Genomic DNA, 20,614 nt, shown 5'->3' with positions numbered 1-20,614 from the left:
AAAAAAAAAAAAAAAAAAAAAAAAAAAAAAAAAAGTGAAATGAATCATGAGAGGTGACGCATTTTCAAAAAGCCCGCTTCGCCGCGCCACTACTTTTCCTCTTATTAAAAATTAAATCCTCCAAAATTCCATGTTTTCCCGCGAATCTAAAGCATCACCACGCTGGCAATCCGCGTGATCGCTCTCTCAACCAATCACATCTCTCTCTTCGTTCCTATATATACCAAAATCATCACTCTTGCTTTCACCTTCAAGAAGAAGCCGATACTCTTAGAAGCCAGAGTTTAGGGTTTTTCGATTTTTCATCTTTGTCAAATTTCATCAGTTTCTTCCGATTCAACAATGAGTTCCACCAAGGGAGGTAGAGGAAAGCCCAAAGCCACCAAATCGGTCACACGATCGCACAAAGCCGGCCTCCAGTTCCCCGTCGGTAGAATCGCGAGGTTTTTAAAGGCCGGGAAGTACGCCGAGCGAGTCGGTGCTGGAGCCCCGGTGTATTTGTCTGCCGTTCTTGAGTATCTTGCCGCTGAGGTGACCGGATCCTCTGTTCTTTTGCTTTTTTAATTTGTAGTGGTTTTGATATAATGCTGTCTTTGATATAGAGTGTGTTCGTTTGGACTAGTTTTTCAAGTGCTTTAGTAAGGCAGAAATTGGTTTTCTTCTTTAAAATTAGTGTAACCAAGTAATAATCATTTTAGGAACAATCATTTTGGCTTAGAATCTAAAACGATTGATTAAAACAGCACTTCAAGAATCATCTTGTGGTAATTTAACACTTGTAGTTGTAGTATAATCAAGAAAATGTATCTGAGCACAGATTTTAATGGATCGAACTTGGAATTTTGTTTTTGATCTTGTATTTGTCGATTGGAATTAGGTATTGGAGCTTGCTGGGAATGCAGCAAGAGATAACAAGAAGAATCGTATTGTGCCAAGGCATATTCAGCTTGCCGTAAGGAACGATGAGGAGTTGAGCAAGCTTTTGGGGTGCGTAACCATTGCAAATGGAGGAGTTTTGCCCAACATTCACCAAACCCTTTTGCCTAAAAAGGTTGGTAAAGACAAGGGTGATATTGGGTCTGCATCGCAAGAGTTCTAGGGATTTAGGTTGTATTTTGGGGATGATTTTGGTTCTTTTTCCAGAATGACAGAAGTATGATGTTGAAATGAATGGGGTTTGGATCTGTTCCATTTGCTGGGTCATCTTGCTTAGTTTTGCTTAGATGCATATGGTTGGTCTGGATCCATGTAATGTAGTTATCAAGAATGATGATGATGATACTCCCTTCTAGATTTAGAAGTATGAAATGTGTATTTTCTTGTTCAAAGCACTCAATTTTGTGTTCTTGATTATTTCTGCTTAATAGTTGTTTTGATCTGAAATGATTTTAGACAGAAACTTGTTTAATTTCATTTAGGACCTTGAATCCTCTTCTTTATGCATCCTGATAAACGAACCTGAGCCGTGAAAGGGTGGTTCTCAGACCTCAGGTTCACAATTGAACTTGGTAGCCACGAATTAGCCCAGATCCTTAACCCAGCCCATTTGTTAGATGCGCCCAACCCATGTGTGCAGCCTTGCCCCAGATACGCCTCGCCCCTAACACATGTCCTTGCACCCATTGCCAGCTGACTTCTTGCGCCTGCCCCATAATGAACCCGTACCCGTCTTCAACTCCTGCATCCCTAACTCTAACGCTGCTTGGTTCGACTTAGCTTTAGGTGGCTCCAATGGCTTAAACCACTCGGTTTATCAATTTTTAACCTATTGCACTATTTTAAACTCTTTTCTACCATTTTTACCCTTTGGCTAGATGAATGGTTGATAAACCGAGTGGTTTGAGCCATTTTGAAATACATTTTAAGTACAATCACTATGGCTAGATGAAGTGTTGTAAGCTAAATTAGAGCCACCTAATTATGACTATTACGTAGATTAGGTTGCTAAATAAGTTCTTATTTTGTGTCGTGAATTGACATAGGATAGGTTAGCTTGGACTAGCTCCAAAGATTAACTAGTGACTCTCACTTAAGCTACTTAGATAAGTGGCTTTCCTATTGGTTTGATTGGATGAATTGTTGAGGTATGAATGGTGTGTTCTCTTTTGACCCTTGCATCTATCCTACCTTGTAATTTTTAATATTTGTTTATTATGTTATGGTTGTGTTATAAGTATGTTGTACTATGGAACTTGATATGTTACGAAATATCTTGTTAACATTTGAAAATTGTGCTATGCTATGAAAGGGTTATAACATATTAGATATTATGAGATGACATAAAATGATTATGTTACCTATGAAATAAAAGAAAATATAATTTGCATCATAAATACATGTCGTGATTTTAAACTATGGGGACTTCATGCATATTGTATATTCAAGTGCATCAAGATACTTCATTGCTATAATTCGTATGAATGTGCACACTATGATGTTATGATACTATGCATGCTCCCTTCCCTTTGTGGTATACGGTAACATGAGTGTATGCTAGTTGAAGACTAAGTCTAGGAGTACGTATACGAGCTTGCCTAGAGGTTCATGTGCGCATATGTGAGCCGTGTGTAGAGAAGTACTATACATCTAATTTTGCTCAGACCAGAAATATAGACTAAGGTCATGTTACGATGTTTTATATACATCTAATTTTGCTCAGACTAGAAATATAGATTAAGATCATGTTATGATGTTTTATAAAATGATAGATCTCAAGCATGATTGCATTTTCTGACTCCAACCGTGGGGTTAGTATATCTTAAAATACTTAAGGCATGTGCTAGTTTTATTCCTTTTAAGTTAAAAAAAAAAAAAAATTATAACAGCCTGATTATAATTATTCATAGTCATGAAATTCACCTTTTATTTTATTTAAATTTTCACTTTAATAATTTTTTGCTACATTGTTTTAATATTTTTATTAAGAACGTTTAAGTTGTATGAATATTTTAAATAAAATTTTCATGCATGGTAGATGTGTTAAACATGTATTGGTGACGTCGATTTTAATATAAAATAATCAGGTAGTTATAATTACGTTTAATATATTTAATTTTCAATTTTGGAATTTATTTTTGTGTTTAACAAACAATTGTTAAAAAAAAAAAAAATAGAAATTTATTAAAGCGCAAAGTTCAAAATTGTGTACGATTAAAATTAATTAATGAATTTATTGGATCCAAATTACTTCTGTAGCATTTTTCCGACACGAAAGCTGCTTCAATGGGTGAAACAGCGGAGCGACGGCGCCGGTAGACGGAATCCTCCGACGAAGCTAAATGTTGCAGGTGCAATTGTAATCAGCCAAAGTGAAGAGCATAACTCTCCCTCCCGTTTACTGTTTGGGGATTATACGATGTCGTTTTCCGATTCAGCTTCTGAGAGTTTTCGGATTATTCATAAATTATCCATAACTGTGAGGTTAGAAAACGATTGCCAAATTCATAAAATCCACAAAACAAAATCTCTTAAAATTTCTTTCCACAAATTCTCCTCCTGAGATCGCTTCCAACCAGAAAATTTCAATGCAGTATGCAGGTTTATGTCACCGACCATGTTTTGGAGCGATCAGAATCCGGAACTGTTCATCGGAGGTGGGTGTCCAGCGCCGCCAAGTTCTTGAGCAATTGGACGGAGAGCTAGCCAAAGGTGACGATCGAGCCGCTTTGTCTCTCCTTAAGGAATGGCAGGGCAAGCCTGGTGGCCTTCGATGCTTCGGAGCTGCTCGTCAGGTCAGTATTTGCATAGATTTTGATCGGAATCTTGTGGTTAGTAGGAATTTTCAGATGGAATTTTGAGAAGTTTTATCGTTGATCTTCCTTTGCATTCAAGGTGTTTGTTAAAATGCTTCAACCAGATTGATGGGAGATTGTACTTTGATCTTCAATTTCATGAAAGTAGAGTTGTTTTTGTTCAGATTCCAAAGAGAATTTACACATTGGACGAGCTAAAGCTGAATGGAATTGAAGCTTCATCTCTTTTATCACCATTGGATGCAACCCTTGGAGCGATTGAAAGAAATATTCAAGCGGCTGCTGCTTTGGTTGGTGTTTGTGCTTGGAATGTGTTTCACATTACTCCGCAACACCTGTTCTACCTTTCGGTCGGATTCCTATTTCTCTGGACCTTGGATTCGGTAACTAAACTTTCTTATATCTTCTAGTTATACTTGAATCCAAGCCCATCAAAATGATGAGACTGAATAATATGTGAAGGTGGGTTTGAATGGAGGAGTTGGAAGCTTAGTTCTTGATACAATTGGTCACACTTTCAGTCAAAAGTACCACAACAGAGTTATTCAAGTAACAATCTTCATGCATCATCCTGCTATTTTACTATATTTCAGCTCGTTTGGAATGGTTTTCTAAGAAAACATAGTTATGAAATAGCATGAAGCTGGGCATTTCTTGATCGCCTACTTGCTCGGAGTTGTTCCGAAGGGCTATACGTTGTCGAGTTTGGAAGCATTGCAAAAGGAAGGATCTCTGAATCTTCAAGCCGGCACTGCTTTCGTTGATTTTGAATTCCTTGAAGAAGTAAGTTTCAGAATTGTAGTTCAACCCAATTACCTGTGCTTCTTATCATTTCACTTCTGCTAATATCCTTTGATTTCACAGGTCAATGCAGGAAAAGTTTCTGGAACGGTACATTTTCTACTTTGAACACCCCATCCAACATTAAAATGCTCGATTAGAACTCCTAAAGTTTGCCTATAATACCATTTTAATCTTTTACATTAGTTTTTTAGAAATCACTGTGCAAAAATCTGAAGACATTTTCCAAATTACGTCAAGTAAAGTTTAAGAACTAAAATGAAATATTCAAAAGATTCGGACGAGAATAACTAAAAAAATTGTTTATGGGAAGTGTTTTAGTAAGTAAAGTCATTGATTTGGGATTGTTTGGGTTGTTCATCAGATGTTGAACAGATTCTCATGCATAGCACTTGCTGGTGTGGCTACAGAGTATCTTCTATATGGATGTGCGGAGGGAGGCCTTGCTGACATTAACAAGGTTTCATTTCTTACTGTCTTTTACCTAAATCCTATCACATTTTGTTTGGATATGATTTTCATTGCTTTTAGAACTTTGGTTTTACTCGAGGAAACAATGATCTAATAATTGATTTGGTAGGCCTTCTTTTTGTCCCAAAATTGAACAAGACGTTATCAAACCCCCACCAAAATAAGTCTATGTCGTTGTACAATGAAAAACTAACAAAATTTGGTAATATTTCTGCTGCTTGTTGACAAAAATGTGTTTCTTAATCATTATTATTCTAATTTTTTGTATCTTTTTAATAGAAAAAGGATATAGTTTTTCACAACACTTTTCTTGTTCTTCTCCCAAATTTTGAAGTTAAAGAAAAATTTCGAAATCTTAAACTTTCGAGAACTAAGCTTATAATTTTTATATTTTTAGAAGTGAAATCTAGACCAAACGTTTCTATTTTGTTTTGGTCTTAAAAGGTTGATTATCTCATTTGAGTACTGAAAATCGATCCAAACCGAATCAAATGGTTGTATTTTTGTTAAAATTGTTGTTATATCTTGAAGAATGGTTTTGGTTTTACAATTGAGGCAGTTGGATTTGTTGCTGAAAGGGCTAGGGTTTACACAGAAGAAGGCAGATTCTCAAGTAAGATGGGCAGTTCTAAACACTGTTCTGATATTGCGCCGCCATGAAAGTGCTAGAGCTAAGCTTGCAGATGCTATGTCTTCTGGAAAATCTGTAGGGAATTGTATTGACATTATTGAGAAAAGTATTGATTTTGATGATATCTAAATGAAATCACACGTTTTACTTGTACTTCTCTTGATTTTTTAAGATGCTACTGTACGAGAAAACCGATCACGAAGAGTTAGGAAACGAGGAGTTGTTTGAGGTGAAAATTTTCAATTCTATTGAGTTGCAATAAGAGTAGATTTATTTTATGTTTCTCCTTCATTCGACTCTTTCACAAGCCTATTTGAGCGGAAATTGGATTTCTTATCACACGACTTGTGATGTATATTATCTATGATTGTGATGTATATTATCTATGATACACGTACAAGCGAACATCCTTGCGCAAGGAATCCCCGTTGTGAAATTTGAATGATTAACAATACTGAATACTGTCTGCTGTTCTGAACTATCCAAAGTTATTGGTAATCATTTTATATGACAGGAGGTTAAAGTGTTACAAGTTATTGGTAATCATTTTATATGACAGGAGGTTAAAGTGTTACAAATTTTAAGTTACAACGAATAAATAGAGATACCCATGAGTGTGATTGTTATCCATTTTCAACTATACACAGTGATGATCTTGCATGCTTATGAAATGTTTTAAGAGGAACTCAAACCCCATTTGTAACGACCTTAAATTTTCACATATTCAGAGTCGCTACTAATGTCTGAAAAACTTTAAAAACCATTTAAAACAACTTCTTCTCTGAAAAACACAACGTCTTACGTGTTTAAATATGAAATACTGAAATTTAGAGAAAACAAAAATAAATACAAAATAATTTAAAAGAAATGCAAAATAACCTATTCTAACTTGACTAGAAATTTAAATATAAATCTACCCTATGCACGTGCCACAATCTCTGCTCGTGATGCCGCTGTCCTCCGTACAAGTGTGCCTTGTCTTTACCTGAAAAATGATGTGGCACACGGCCTGAGTATTTCAAAGAATACTCAGTAAGTGGCCTCACTATAGTGGCCATGCAAATGCAAACACATGTAATCATGATTTAGAGACTTATCTCTAATCATCTTAGGGGTGGCCTCCAGTCTCGTACAAATTGGATGTGTAGTACTTCCCTACACACGACTCACACATGCGAGTGTGAATCCCCAGGGCACTCGCACACCCCCTGGACCCTCTGGTCAAGCTAATCTATAGCGACGTTCGGAGGTCAGCGGAACCCCATAGTGTCATGCACCTCATGAACACCCTCATCTGTGTGCTTTCGCGCTCATCATACGGTGCGCGTCCGCACTCATCATCTTTAGGGGAAGTAGCCCTATGCTTATGAGCATACAATATGCATGAGGTCCCTCTAAATCCATCATAATGTCTCTTCTGACACAACTCTCTAGTCTCATCTCTTTGTTACTCTAGGTAACACATACTCGTGGATATTTATATTAATATCATTTTCACGCTCTTAGGGTTGTGTCCTATGTCGATCTAACGACATGATGCAATATGACACTCATCATCATATAGCATGCTCAATATGGAAAACACCACCATATTAAGGTAAACGTCACGCAATCATCATACTCATCATATTGCCACAAAGTGCATCAAACATATCAAGTACGACATTCATCAAAATATATATATATACTGAGCACATCATCAGGTATCATAACCCACACATCATCATAACTCATATACCGCATCGTACGACATAGTTCATACATCATCGTAACTCATACAATTTTTTAGCATATCCTGTAGTAAGGCCACTTACCTGGTTGGCCTTACCGAAATATTCCCTAATTTAATTAACGTAAGCTCCCGTTCCTCGAGAGCTGCTCCAAAAGTTGCTAGAGTTCGCTTCATATCGAACCGTTCGTCACCTTTTGTTAGTATTTCACATTTTAATTAATAATCCAACTAATAATGTGAAATACAGCTCAAAAACGGTCTCAGTAAAAATCGAATTCCACATTTTCATTGATTCTAAATTTTAGTTGGATAGTAAAACTTAAATTGAAAATATGTCGATATTATTTCATGCTGCTTCAATCATTCAATTCAACAATGATTTGTTATAATATTATATTCTCTGAGTACAAATAATAATAATTTCTCACATCTTCCATTTTCCTTCTCTCAGTACCACTTTGTTTCTCTTCTCTCTTTGTTTCTCTTCTCTCTTTGTTTCTCCTCTCTATCTTCTTTTTCTTTCATATGAATGACTATGCAATTATAAAACAATATTCAATCAATTCCGTTTTCTCCTCCTCCTATGACTATCAATTAATAGAAGACATTTTCAATCTTTTTTTTTTCTTCTTCTTTCCTAAAAACTACTCTGAAACCATTTCAGTCTATTCTGTCTTCTTTTCTTTCGGTTTCAATCTATTATGTTTTTTTCTCTTTCTTGAAAACTACTATGAACGGAAATATTTTCAATCTATTCTGTTTTATTCTCTCTCTTGACTATCCAATTCGAGAAGTCTCTATTTTAATTTTCCTCCGTAAAAATGACTATGCATCCATCAATTATGATTTTCTTCTCTTCCCTAAAAATGATATTCAATTTAGATGCAATTGACGAGCCATTTTCAATCAATTTTGATTTTCGATCCGATCCAAAAATCTAAATAATTGAAAAAGAGATCTAACATAACTTTTTTTTATCTCTTGCAAAAGATAAAAGAGAAGGAGATCTAACTTACCAATTACTTTTTCATCTCTTTCCATTCCTATTAAATCTGCTTGAAGTGAAGGCCATCTAACTTTGTTATCTCTGGCAAAAGATAAAAGAAAAGGAGATCTAACTTACTTCCATTCCTATTAAATCTGCTTGAAGTCAAGACCATCTAACTTTGTTATCTCTTGCAAAAGATATCTGATTGAAGTCAAGGCCATCTAACTTTGTTATCTCTTGCAAAAGATAAAAGAAAAGGAGATCTAACTTACTAATTACTTTTTCATCCCTTTCCATTCCTATTAAATCTGCTTCAAGTGAAGGCCATCTCTAATTCTTCTCTCCCATCTCTTTCCATTCCTATTAAATCTGCTTGGAGTGGAGGCCATCTCCAATTCTTCTCTCTCAAAATCTGTCATCTTTCTTGTGTTTCTTTCTCGATGTTTCCCTTCTCAAAATCTGCCTTTTTTTTTTCTAATTTTTTTTTCCAGATCATTTTGCAGTTGTAAGAGCTGTGAGGAAATATTTGAAGGTGGAGAGAGAGAGAGTCGATAATTTAATTTTTTTTTAATTATTATTTACTTATTATTATAGGTTCTCATTCGCTGACTGAACACAACTCATGCAGAAGCTAAGGTGTTCGGCTACACATGCTACCCATGTGTGCATGTTCTCTTGCTTGCGACTTTTAACTAGACTTGTCTCTACTCCTAGATCAAGGTCTTCCATGTACAATGTTGCATCTCATCTTGTCATCTTGATTCCCCACAACATGACTCATGCATCATGATTTCATTCCAAGTCTCGAGATGTCATTGGCCCATACTAGTCACTTAGGCACACTTGTCGAAAATCAACCATGAGTCGTCTCTGTCATTGAGACATCTTGAGCATCTATCCATTTAGGTACTATCGAAGCATGAACCCTCCCATGTTCATGCCTATGAATTTTGTATTGGAGAGCGATCTCATATACCAACCTTTGATTCATGAGCTGGTGTGCAATGTCAACACACCCGTGTCGTCGAACACTGTCCTAAAAAATTTATTTTCAAAGGAAGACGCCCAGGACATTCATCTTGTATCACTCGCCCAAAGTGTGATACACTTATGTGCCACATGGTACTTATGTGCCACATGGTAGCTCACTTAGATCATAGGGCCCATGGATGGTGGAGAGCTGATAAGATGTTTCCCCTAAGATACATTTTGAGGCATATTTGATCTTCTTGGACTTGACGTGATTCTAGCGAGCAATCATACAATCCCGAGGTGCGTCCGTCAGATATCCGATTGATACCAAAATTGGTGAGTTTTCATCTTTCATATAAACAGACTTAACTCTAGATTCGCATGTTGAAACTCATGTCAAAATCTCGACTTTTGTAGTATGCTCGGGGCGTACTTGGTCTTCTTTGAGCTTGTCTTCAACACTATGTCACCATTGTCCCCTCTAATCTTGCTTATGCCTCAACTTAGCTTAAATGTACACTTTCCTTGGTGTGTTGGATTGATGCGTTGTCGTCATTGGTCGGATCATAACACTTGTCTATCTCAACCTTAATGTAATGACCCTATTTTTAATATTAAAATAAAGTTGTCACTACATACATGATGTGTCTAATATATACAAAAAATTCTTAAATACAGTTTAAAATATTGTCATAGACTTGAACGATGGTAAAATTCATTTAGAGTAAAAATTAAAGTTCAATAAAATAATGAAATTGAAATTAAAAGAAATGCATACACCCTAATCTGATCTAAGGACTACAACTTCATGAAAATGAAACTATTCTCACTTTACTTCCAGTCTCTACAACGATGTCATTATCTATATAAGGATGTTTACCTTTACCTGAAAAAAGTAGTACATGACTTGAGTATTTAATTGAGATTTAAAGAACTAAGTAACCCTATATGAATTGATATTGGTAAAAAAGGTTGCAACAATGAAATAATTAGGAATTTCGGCTAAGGCCAACCATGTAAGTCACCTTACTCATTCGACCATGTAAGAGACCTTACTATTGAAGTTAGGTAGCTTAATGTTGTATGATGGTGCATACCCCATGGCCCTACATGGTGCACCATATTGTTTGTGCTATGTGTATGTGTTCTATGTAATGACATATGATGTTATGATATGTATGCATGTGATATCCATTACGCCATGTCGTAAATGAAACGAATTATTATATATATCATGTTATATATTGTCACGTAAAATTATGTGATGGATCATATGATGACTGTCATGTATATATGATGCATATATGTACAACCATGAACGAAAGGAAAAAGGGAATGGTGTAATGTTATTCTATAAATGAAAATCATGTAGATCTCATGCATGCATGTATGTCATGTGAATCGAAATACTTCCTCATTATGTTATGCAAGTAAGGACGTGTACCTTTGATAATTATGTTCACCATGATATCATGCAGACCTTTCATTTTCTGCAGCGTCCAGTGACGTTTTAATGCGTTGTGCCCGACCAAGTCAGGCTCAGGGAGTACGTATACAAGCCCACCTGGTGGATCCATATGCGCATACGTGGGTCGTGTGTGGAAAAATACTGCACATCCAAGCCTGCACGGAACTAGAAAAAGCATAAAGTTATGTTACATTTTTAAAAGATCGTCCCAATTATGTTAGGTGTGTGATTGCATTACGACAGTGGAGTGACTTGCTAAACATTTTCTAAGATACTAAAGCCACATACTACCTTTATATATTTTAGGTAAAGGTAAAGCTCCTAGACAATGGAAGTCATGATAGGTAAAGTCACGTGCTACCTTGCATGGATGACGATAAATGCTGGAAAGACCATGAAAGTCAAGATAGGTCAAGTCACACCCATGATTTTTTTTATAATTCACGATTGAAAATTAGAGGCTCACAAAAATTTGAATTAGAATTGTAAGTACAAAAATACGACAATACGACTTACAAAAATATGACAATACGACCGAATGCCAATATCAGTAGCGTTCTCGAGAAGGCTATCCCTCTCATCAAGTCCGAGTATGGACTATTTCTCAAAACAACTCCTAAAAGTGCTCTCACAAAGCATTAGGCAAAGTACAAAGGACCCAAGATCACAAAAGGATTATAATCTGTTGTTGATCCTTAGAAAGTTTTGCTGAAGAAAGTCCAACCTACAAGCATCTTTACAAACATCACTACTAAGATAGTAGAAGAGAAATGGATAAATATGGGAAAATCAGACCCCCAAGATGAACTTAGTGATAACATATCAGAAGGCATCCCCCTCTCTCCCTACATGAACATTTTCATCCAAAATCCACCAACAAATTCTCCATACACGAGTAACTTTCATTCAAACTCCAGTAACATGGAAGATGAAGCTCCTCCTCTCTGTCTATTGACTCTACTACTCCTACACTAAAATGTTGGATCATCGAATTTACAATTCCTGCTTTTGCAGACCAATCTTCAAATTAGAACCAAGATATTAACCTCCCAACAGCCTCACTCAACTCCTTGCTCTTCCCATTGGATTGATATCATTCATCTATGATAGGACATGCCTACCCAGCTCTCTCTTCTACCCTCCACTGTCAGACAGTCTGAGCAAAATCCAAGTTTTCTTCAGCTAGAAACTTTGAAACTCGAACTTGTCGATATATGCCTTCTTGAAAAGAAGCATGGAACAGTGTTCGAGAGTTCTCTAGAACGAGAAAATATAAAAAAGAAAGAAAGAAACGAAATCAACTGGGCTGCTCTCATTTTATAGAGAGATGAATACTTCCCGTTCTTTAAAGCAAAATTTGCCTTAAACATCGGAAGAATCCAGATTGGCTGTTCTCTCCCTCTCTAACACATTAACCTGCATTTTTCTTACCCAAATCTAGGTGATCTTCTAAGTATCACCGTTTCTCGCTCGATGCCTATCTTGACATGTTTCTTTGGACTGTGTGTTCCTCCATTTATTTGAAACACACTGCTTTTGTTGTGTGCTGATTGGTCATTTTGACTAGCAACTTTACTTCCATTAACTTCAGGCATGTGCCTATCTATGTCTACCTGAGCATCATTTTCAGTCGTGTTTAACTTCCTTGGTGATTTTCGTGTGATAGTTGGGGCCTCACTTTTCAGATTACTCTTCTCTGAGTTGCATTTCTTCTGTACGTTTGCAGCCTCATTATTTTCAATACCAATCTCTTCCACTTCCGCTTCGGGAGATTCACAGTCATGAGATGAATCAATTATTCCTGGAGCAGCAGCATTGTCAGTCTCCTTCTTGATGTTAGTAAGATCGACATGGTCGTTAATATTCGGGGGAAGAGCAGCAGGATCTAATTCAAATGATCCTTTCGGAATGCCTTCTCTTTCCCTTCCAGTCATTCTAACTGAAGGAACTTGATGAGAAAACCTGTACAACTCGTTAGGTGCAATCTTGAAGGAGTTCAGTCTATGCTTCTCAGTAGTCTGAAACAAGCAGACAAACCCTTTGATCTTGTCCATGTAAGCAACCGAGATGCCAACATCCTTGACATAATCTGACAAGATTTCAACAAATTCATATTCAAAAGCTACATGTTTTTCAGGTTCAGAGCTCCATCTAATATCCCAGTCCTTGAAAAGAGCCCAAGTTTCTCCTTTTCTGGGATACAACAAGTACGTATTCCTCACAGACTGTTTGGGACAATGTACCATATGAGAGAACATGGGAAGATCAGCAGTTTCCTCGGTGTCTCCTAAAGTATACTTGCCACATGCAATAGGCAATTCTGCATCGCTCCAATCAATTTCATATTTGCTATCAGGATTTGGTTCGAACCAAGTAATCTGGAGCTTGAATACAGGGGAGAACACTTTTCTAATACGAGCATAAAATCTTGGCATGCCATCAATGGTATCGTATATAGCCCATACCTGATTGACTGCAAAACAATCTTCTGTTTTATCGTTATCAAAATTGCTAAACTCAGGATCAGCACATACCAAAACATGTACTTTTACATCTTTGTTCTCTGTATCAATATCCTCAACTTTGGATTTTTTATCATTTTGATCTGACATGTTTTTTCCTTCTTCCATTACCTTCAGTTCCTCACATTTGGGTTTCATTTTGGGCAAGACTTCCGGATGTTGAGAAGGTACTTCATGTTTGATGCCCTTTTTGTGACCATCAACAGTACCATTACCAACTGAAGATTTGTCAACTTTAGATGCTGCAACATCTGCAGTTGCATCTTTCGTTTTCTCTTTAATGTCCGCAGATTCACTGCCCCTTGATTTCTTTGGAATCTGTAAATTATTATCATCATCATCACTTAAATATTTCTGGTACGAAACATGGTTCTTGTTCCTTGAAGATCTCCTTTGACAATTGCCTCTACCTTGACTAGAATCCTTTTCATATAAATCGTCATCATCAACATCTTGGTCATCTTCAGAATTGTTGACAGGTGTTGTAGCTGATTTTCGTTGTCGCTTCCTATTTCCACTCTTTGGAGCTGATTTGGGCTTAACACTACCACCCTGTCCATCTTTGGCATCCCCATGTGCCTTCTGTTTTTTTCCACCTTTAGCATTCAAATCACTGCCAGCAGTGTAATTTTCCCTTGATGCTCGTTCAACCCCAGCAGACCTATCCTGAGATTTATTATCAGAACCATGTTTGATCTGTGTAGCTGATTTTGAGGGTCCTGACTCAGGAGCTACTTTCTTCTGAGGGACATGACCTTGGTGGGAGGGTGGAGGCATATTTTGGTTATTTAAGTCATGAGAGATAAAACCTCTGCCACAATTCTGGCAACGCAACATCTTATTAAGATAACATTTGAGGTACTGATACCTCACAATACAAAATGGGCAGCACGTCCAAAAAGCCTGCTGTGGTGGTGGTGGTTTGTATGAATTTCTTCCAGGAAAATGCGAGAAAGGAACACTTGAGTAACCATTTGCAGTTCCACTCTCTTGCTTGTTCATTGCTGCATATCCATTTGACTGATCATGAGATGACTTAGGTGCAATATTTCTTCTTCCAGCTCCACACTTCATGTCGTATAACTTGCGTTTTGACTGATCAGAGAGAAGCCTGTTAGCTTCACCAACAAGTTTAAAAGCAGCTTCTGCACCAGTAAACTTGTTCTTATCTGGGTGGAGCAACAATGCAAACTTCCGGTACTGCTTTTTTATAGTAGTTTCATCTGCTGATTGTTCTATTTGAAGAATCCCATACCAGTCATTTTCAGTTCCACATATTCTATTCTGAGCTGAACAGTGAATCTCACATACCGTTAGCAGTTGTGTAATATTTTCAAGTGTAGGAAAGAGTCTATGTGCTGTCTGAGCCATCTTCCTCGCCCCCAAAAAATCACTGATTTCCAGCTTCTTCTCAGCAATTTGCATAGCCTTAATGGCCTCTTCCTTGTTGCACTCCATTGCTACCACGTTTAAGTATTAACCATTTAATTTTCAAACACAGATTTCTCAATTCACTTTGCTGACTGTCAGTCAGCACCAAAAGTCAATAGTTTCAATCTGCATTAAGGTAAGCCAGTAAACTTAAAAACATTTCCCAAGACGTTTTAAAAACAAAGACGTATATTAATATTCATGATTTGAAGTGCAGACATGATATTAAGTTTAGAACAGAGAGAATTTTACCATCATCACAGTTGGATATACTGTAATAAACTTGAAACAAACTATGGCATCTCAATCAAAGGGATTGGAGCTACAACATCTATGAGTGCAGGGGATCCTAATACTTGAAATTAATATCTGCAGGTACAGTTCAAATATGAAAAATCAGAACCAGCAAGTGTATGGAAAATATATGAGCAAAAAGGAGAAATACACACAAAACTAAAATTTGGAACTCCGAAACAATCACAAGCATTATCTTTTTCGTATTTTTTCTTTGTTTATTCATTATGATTGTAGGTTATTCTCATAGTCAATTGCTCCTCAGACAGATCACAAGCAAAAGTTTCTAAACCTAAACATCATTCCTCATGAACAATGCATTTCCATTAGAAAATTACTTTTTTACTTAAAGAACTATTGTAACTGGTGAAAAGAATCCAAATATTCAATCAACCCCCAAGTTCCAACGAACAAAGTTCCTCATTCAATGCAAATGGAATTTTCTTTCTTTTTTTTTTTTTACCTAACTGGTACACACAATATTATCAAATTTAAATTTAAGGAGTTCAGTGAGGATGTCCTAGCTATAAATATGAAGAAAACAATGAATTCATAAAATACTATCAATGTTTTCAAAGAAGAATGCGAAATAGCCCTCTGAGGACAATGAGCTCAAAAAATATGTGAGTACTCATGTGAGACGAAGCATGAAAAGAGAAAATAGAGGAAAGGCCCATTTAAGGTCATCTGGCTTCCACAATTCAGATAAAGACAGGTACCCTCATTAAGGTATATGCCACATCAGGCCTACGTTTTTTTCCCCTAAGAAATTAATAAAATGTGTTCTGTAAAACCTCATTTCCCAAGCAGCTACTATATAAAAAAAATAAAAATAAAATGTTTCGTTTGAACATTTTTGCGGTTAGTACTCAAGTTCCAAAGGGCTCTCGCACTTCAATGTGCGTAGTGATTTGAAAAATATACTTTCAACAACAACCCCACAAAATTATTTTAAATTCCTATAATTTGAAACTATCATCACCTAATTTGGTTATATCATTATTAAATTTGATTTTAATTTAAACCCTAGTTTCCACTGTCTAAGAATGTGGAACTTGCACCTAGCTGCAAGGTGCGCTAAGATCCGTTCTTTTTAGGGCATATAAAACAACGTAAACTCTAGAAAAAAATTTGTTGTTTAAACTCTTACCACTTCACCTTAACTTAGAAACTAGTAAGGCTCTTCCTCATAGACCCACCAACTGTTAGACTTCAAACCATTTTTACCCGCACAAATTGAAAATCAACCTTCCATCCGCTCGAGGAAAGCATTACTACTAATGTACTTCAAAACGTCTAATTATCTCTTCAAGGAGCTATAATTTTGTCGTAGATTTGCATTTCATTTCCCCGGCATCTAGCCTAGAAACCAATGAGTTCCTTAAAGAAAAATCTGAACAAAGTAGATCAACTTTCAACTCCCACATTCACAAAAACAACATAACAATTCAGCAGTAAGAAAAACACCATCCAATCGAAGTTCAACTTCGATGAAAACAAGTCAATAGCAGCACAAATTACAGAAATCCGCAACAAAAAACACGGAAGACCTCACAAACCAGGAAACAAACACCAATCAGAAGCAACAATCAGCTGAAGGAGCAGAAACATAAATCAAAAGCAAAAACAGAGGCTCGAAATCAATAAACATGATAGAAACAAGAGAGTAAAATGGATTAAAATGAGGAAATGAAAAAGAAAACCCTAGAATGGAACATGGAGGCAAGAAGAGAGAGAAGTAGCGAATGAGGGAGGGAGGGAGTTACCGAGAGCTGAAAAGCCGATTGAGCAGCGTCGGAAATGAAAGAGAAATGAAGAAAAATGGCGCGGGAAGAATGAAAAATTTTGGGGGGAAGAAGGAAGTTAAATTGCCCGACTTCCCAGTTTTTCTCTGTGAAATTCGGCTGTGTTTGTGTGTCCCTCTGTCTTCCACCCTCCGAACTGTCCAGTTTTCTGGTTCTTTTCATCCCATTTTTATACCGTACTTTTCGCAGGCCCAAGCCCAATCAAAGTAGAGATGTCACCCGGCCAAGTCGACACGTCTCCGCTTCCTATTTCAATTCTTATTCCTGCAAAAAAATAAAATAAATAAATAAATAAATAATAAAAATATAATCCCTGTCCTCGAGCCCGTTTTGTTCACCGAGAAATATCTTTCTCTACTCTCGTAGTATTCTTTATCCCATTCGAGATAGGTCTCCATGAGTTAAATGAACATCTTACTATGAAAAGTACTTCTTTCAACCCTAGTTTTGTTCGGTCTTTAAAATCCACGTCCATTTCCAACACAAACTTTCCAACTTGTCATTAAATGCAAAAACGTAAAACGAACACGGGTTTTATGTCCATTCTCATCCTCTTTTTTCACAACCAAACGGCCCGGAAAATTTTTTTCAAAACATCCTGTTACTTAGAAATGTATTCGTTTTCTTCCTCTCTCAAGGAACTCTTTCTAGCTGGAACCATTTCCATTTTGTTCATAATAGTTCTCACTCTCTTGAGAAGATAAGCTACCAAAAGTTTGTGTATTCGGAGTTTCCCTCGGTTTTGGTTAATCAAATACAAAAGGATAGTTCTCACTCTCTTGAGAAGATAAGCTACCAAAAGTTTGTGTATTCGGAGTTTCCCTCGGTTTTGGTTAATCAAATACAAAAGGATAGTTCTCACTCTCTTGAGAAGATAAGCTACCAAAAGTTTGTGTATTCGGAGTTTCCCTCGGTTTTGGTTAATCAAATACAAAAGGATAGTTCTCACTCTCTTGAGAAGATAAGCTACCAAAAGTTTGTGTATTCGGAGTTTCCCTCGGTTTTGGTTAATCAAATACAAAAGGATAGTTCTCACTCTCTTGAGAAGATAAGCTACCAAAAGTTTGTGTATTCGGAGTTTCCCTCGGTTTTGGTTAATCAAATACAAAAGGATAGTTCTCACTCTCTTGAGAAGATAAGCTACCAAAAGTTTGTGTATTCGGAGTTTCCCTCGGTTTTGGTTAATCAAATACAAAAGGATAGTTCTCACTCTCTTGAGAAGATAAGCTACCAAAAGTTTGTGTATTCGGAGTTTCCCTCGGTTTTGGTTAATCAAATACAAAAGGATAGTTCTCACTCTCTTGAGAAGATAAGCTACCAAAAGTTTGTGTATTCGGAGTTTCCCTCGGTTTTGGTTAATCAAATACAAAAGGATAGTTCTCACTCTCTTGAGAAGATAAGCTACCAAAAGTTTGTGTATTCGGAGTTTCCCTCGGTTTTGGTTAATCAAATACAAAAGGATAGTTCTCACTCTCTTGAGAAGATAAGCTACCAAAAGTTTGTGTATTCGGAGTTTCCCTCGGTTTTGGTTAATCAAATACAAAAGGATAGTTCTCACTCTCTTGAGAAGATAAGCTACCAAAAGTTTGTGTATTCGGAGTTTCCCTCGGTTTTGGTTAATCAAATACAAAAGGATAGTTCTCACTCTCTTGAGAAGATAAGCTACCAAAAGTTTGTGTATTCGGAGTTTCCCTCGGTTTTGGTTAATCAAATACAAAAGGATAGTTCTCACTCTCTTGAGAAGATAAGCTACCAAAAGTTTGTGTATTCGGAGTTTCCCTCGGTTTTGGTTAATCAAATACAAAAGGATAGTTCTCACTCTCTTGAGAAGATAAGCTACCAAAAGTTTGTGTATTCGGAGTTTCCCTCGGTTTTGGTTAATCAAATACAAAAGGTTCCTCCTGATTTCAATGAAAATTAACGCAAAACTTTGATTTATAAAAATTATCTGCAACCGAACACTAAATAAAAATCGAGTTTTTCATCTTTTTAAAATGTAGAGAAGATTAGTGCAAAATAATGAGTTTTTTTCTTTAAATTTCTCGATGTGTGTTTGTAACAATCGATTCATATGGTTTTCAATTAGGACGGGAAGGAAGAAATATGCACGTGTGTGCGTGTGCACGTGTGGAATGAGCTAGGGTTTCTTAGGTATTTTGAAGATTTAATTTAATTTTTTTTTATTTTTTTATTGAACATTTTATCCACTCTTTGTAGGAAAGATTAGTTGTAGACTTGCTCAAAGGGACCCCTAATCAAAAGGAAAGTACCCCTATAATCCTACCTAGGGACCTTTTCAATTTGAACAAGCCTTCCTAAAACCACAAGTGCCAAAAAAAAATCTTTTATGTGGACATCATTTGCTAAAGATGCTCGTATTTTGTTTGTTGATACGAATGACTCCACGACATGAGACTGTGTACAACACAATTTCGATTTTATTCATATTTAAACAAACTAAATGTAATGACCCAGATTCCTCGGGTGTTTTGTTCTCCTTCCCAACCAACTAATGTGGGACATCATAATCCACTCCCTCCGGGGCCTAGGGTCCTTGCTGGCACTCGTTTCTTTTCCCAATCGATGTGGAACCTCTCTAAATCCACTCCCTTTGAGGCCCAATGTCCTTACTGGCACATCGTCTTGTATCTACCCCCTTCGGAGAATAGCGAGAAAGCTAGCACATTGTTCGGTGTCTGGCTCTGATGTCATTTGTAACGACTCAAATCTACAGCTAGCTGATATTGTTCTCTTTGGGCTTTCCCTTTCGGGCTTCCCCTCAAAGCTTTAAAACGCGTCTGCAAGGGAAAGGTTTCTACCATGTTTTGTTCTCCTCTCCAACGTGTTTTGTTCTCCTCTCCAACGAATGATGTCCAATGTGGGACATCACAATAATTAAAAATTTAAAGTTAAGCAATAAATACCTGATGAAATATGAATATGAAGATAATTCTAGCGTGGGACATCACAATAATTAAAAATTTAAAGTTAAGCAATAAATACCTGATGAAATATGAATATGAAGATAATTCTAGCGGGGCTACTATAATGAAGTGAAGCTGCTATAATGAAGTGACGATATTTGAATAATGAACTCGACTTTTATAGCTTTACAAATAACTAAAAATAGATACTAACCATAGATCTCATAACAAATCTTAGAAAATATTTAAACTAAATACCTAAAAAAAATACTCTAACTATTGGGAGCTAATCAAATTTTTCTATCAAATTCTTATAACAATCCCTCCTTTTAACTTCTTCTTTATCAAGAATTAGTTCAAGTCAGAAAAACTTTGCACACCAAGTTCTTCACGCAGCTTCCAAAATGCTTCTAATTTTAGAGGATTTGTCAACAAATCAACCAGATGATTTTGGGTACCACAAAATAATAAATTGACAGTTCCTTCATTTGTAAGATCTCTAAAGTGAAATCTTACTTTTATGTGTTTGGAACGTCCATGTAGAATTGGATTTTTGGATAGCTTAATAGTTGAAGTATTATCACACAGCCTGTAGTTGATAAGGTTTTGTCAGCAACAAACTCAGCTTCTGTGGTTGATAAGGTGGTTATAGGCGACTTACGAGAAGACCAAGCTACTGTTGTGGTTGATAAGGTGGCTATAGGCGGCTTACGAGAATACCAAGCTACTTGTAATAACCCGAAAATAATAAATAAATAAATAATAATAATAATAATAATAATAAATAAATAAAAAAGTTAAATTAAAAAAAAAAAAAAAAAAA

At 36.4% G+C, this 20,614-nt stretch overlaps 4 protein-coding genes across 8 annotated transcripts; 2 read left to right on the top strand and 2 right to left on the bottom strand.

Moving 5' to 3' along the window:
- The first annotated feature begins 246 nt into the window (after positions 1-246).
- Positions 247-1,353, top strand: LOC111441201 (probable histone H2AXb). The gene is made up of 2 exons (XM_023078169.1): positions 247-531; positions 878-1,353. The coding sequence occupies exons 1-2, from the start codon at positions 343-345 to the stop codon at positions 1,097-1,099; spliced, it is 411 nt and encodes a 136-aa protein (XP_022933937.1). The 5' UTR covers positions 247-342; the 3' UTR covers positions 1,100-1,353.
- A 1,910-nt stretch (positions 1,354-3,263) lies between these two features.
- Positions 3,264-5,808, top strand: LOC111433221. Of its 2 annotated transcripts, none has more exons than XM_023070194.1 (8): positions 3,264-3,287; positions 3,531-3,731; positions 3,917-4,135; positions 4,215-4,301; positions 4,389-4,535; positions 4,617-4,643; positions 4,918-5,013; positions 5,584-5,808. In XM_023070194.1, exons 1-8 carry the CDS (start codon positions 3,279-3,281, stop codon positions 5,782-5,784), a joined length of 987 nt encoding a protein of 328 aa, XP_022925962.1. In that variant the 5' UTR covers positions 3,264-3,278; the 3' UTR covers positions 5,785-5,808. The 2 variants fall into 2 exon arrangements, with proteins under 2 accessions (XP_022925962.1, XP_022925972.1); XM_023070204.1 differs by having other exon boundaries at positions 5,603-5,687.
- Positions 5,809-9,959: 4,151 nt separating this feature from the next.
- Positions 9,960-11,461, bottom strand: LOC111438622. The gene is made up of 4 exons (XM_023076501.1): positions 11,332-11,461; positions 11,107-11,198; positions 10,792-10,980; positions 9,960-10,233 (listed from the first exon to the last, which is right to left on the bottom strand). Exons 1-4 carry the CDS (start codon positions 11,394-11,396, stop codon positions 10,154-10,156), a joined length of 426 nt encoding a protein of 141 aa, XP_022932269.1. The 5' UTR covers positions 11,397-11,461; the 3' UTR covers positions 9,960-10,153.
- Positions 11,462-11,479: 18 nt separating this feature from the next.
- On the bottom strand, positions 11,480-17,003 carry LOC111438603. 4 transcript variants are annotated; one of them, XM_023076473.1, is made up of 3 exons: positions 16,829-17,003; positions 15,021-15,137; positions 11,480-14,894 (listed from the first exon to the last, which is right to left on the bottom strand). In XM_023076473.1, the coding sequence occupies exon 3, from the start codon at positions 14,793-14,795 to the stop codon at positions 12,243-12,245; it is 2,553 nt and encodes an 850-aa protein (XP_022932241.1). In that variant the 5' UTR covers positions 14,796-14,894; positions 15,021-15,137; positions 16,829-17,003; the 3' UTR covers positions 11,480-12,242. The 4 variants fall into 4 exon arrangements, with proteins under 4 accessions (XP_022932241.1, XP_022932244.1, XP_022932250.1 ...); XM_023076476.1 differs by having other exon boundaries at positions 11,488-14,894; positions 16,779-17,003; XM_023076482.1 differs by having other exon boundaries at positions 11,488-14,797.
- Between the last annotated feature and the right edge of the window lie 3,611 nt (positions 17,004-20,614).

The sequence above is a fragment of the Cucurbita moschata genome, unplaced genomic scaffold, assembly GCF_002738365.1.
Source record: "Cucurbita moschata cultivar Rifu unplaced genomic scaffold, Cmos_1.0 Cmo_Scf00003, whole genome shotgun sequence".
Taxonomy (NCBI): domain Eukaryota; kingdom Viridiplantae; phylum Streptophyta; class Magnoliopsida; order Cucurbitales; family Cucurbitaceae; genus Cucurbita; species Cucurbita moschata.
The sequence above is the reverse complement of the archived record's forward strand: the minus strand, read 5'-3'. Positions and strand labels throughout refer to the sequence as shown.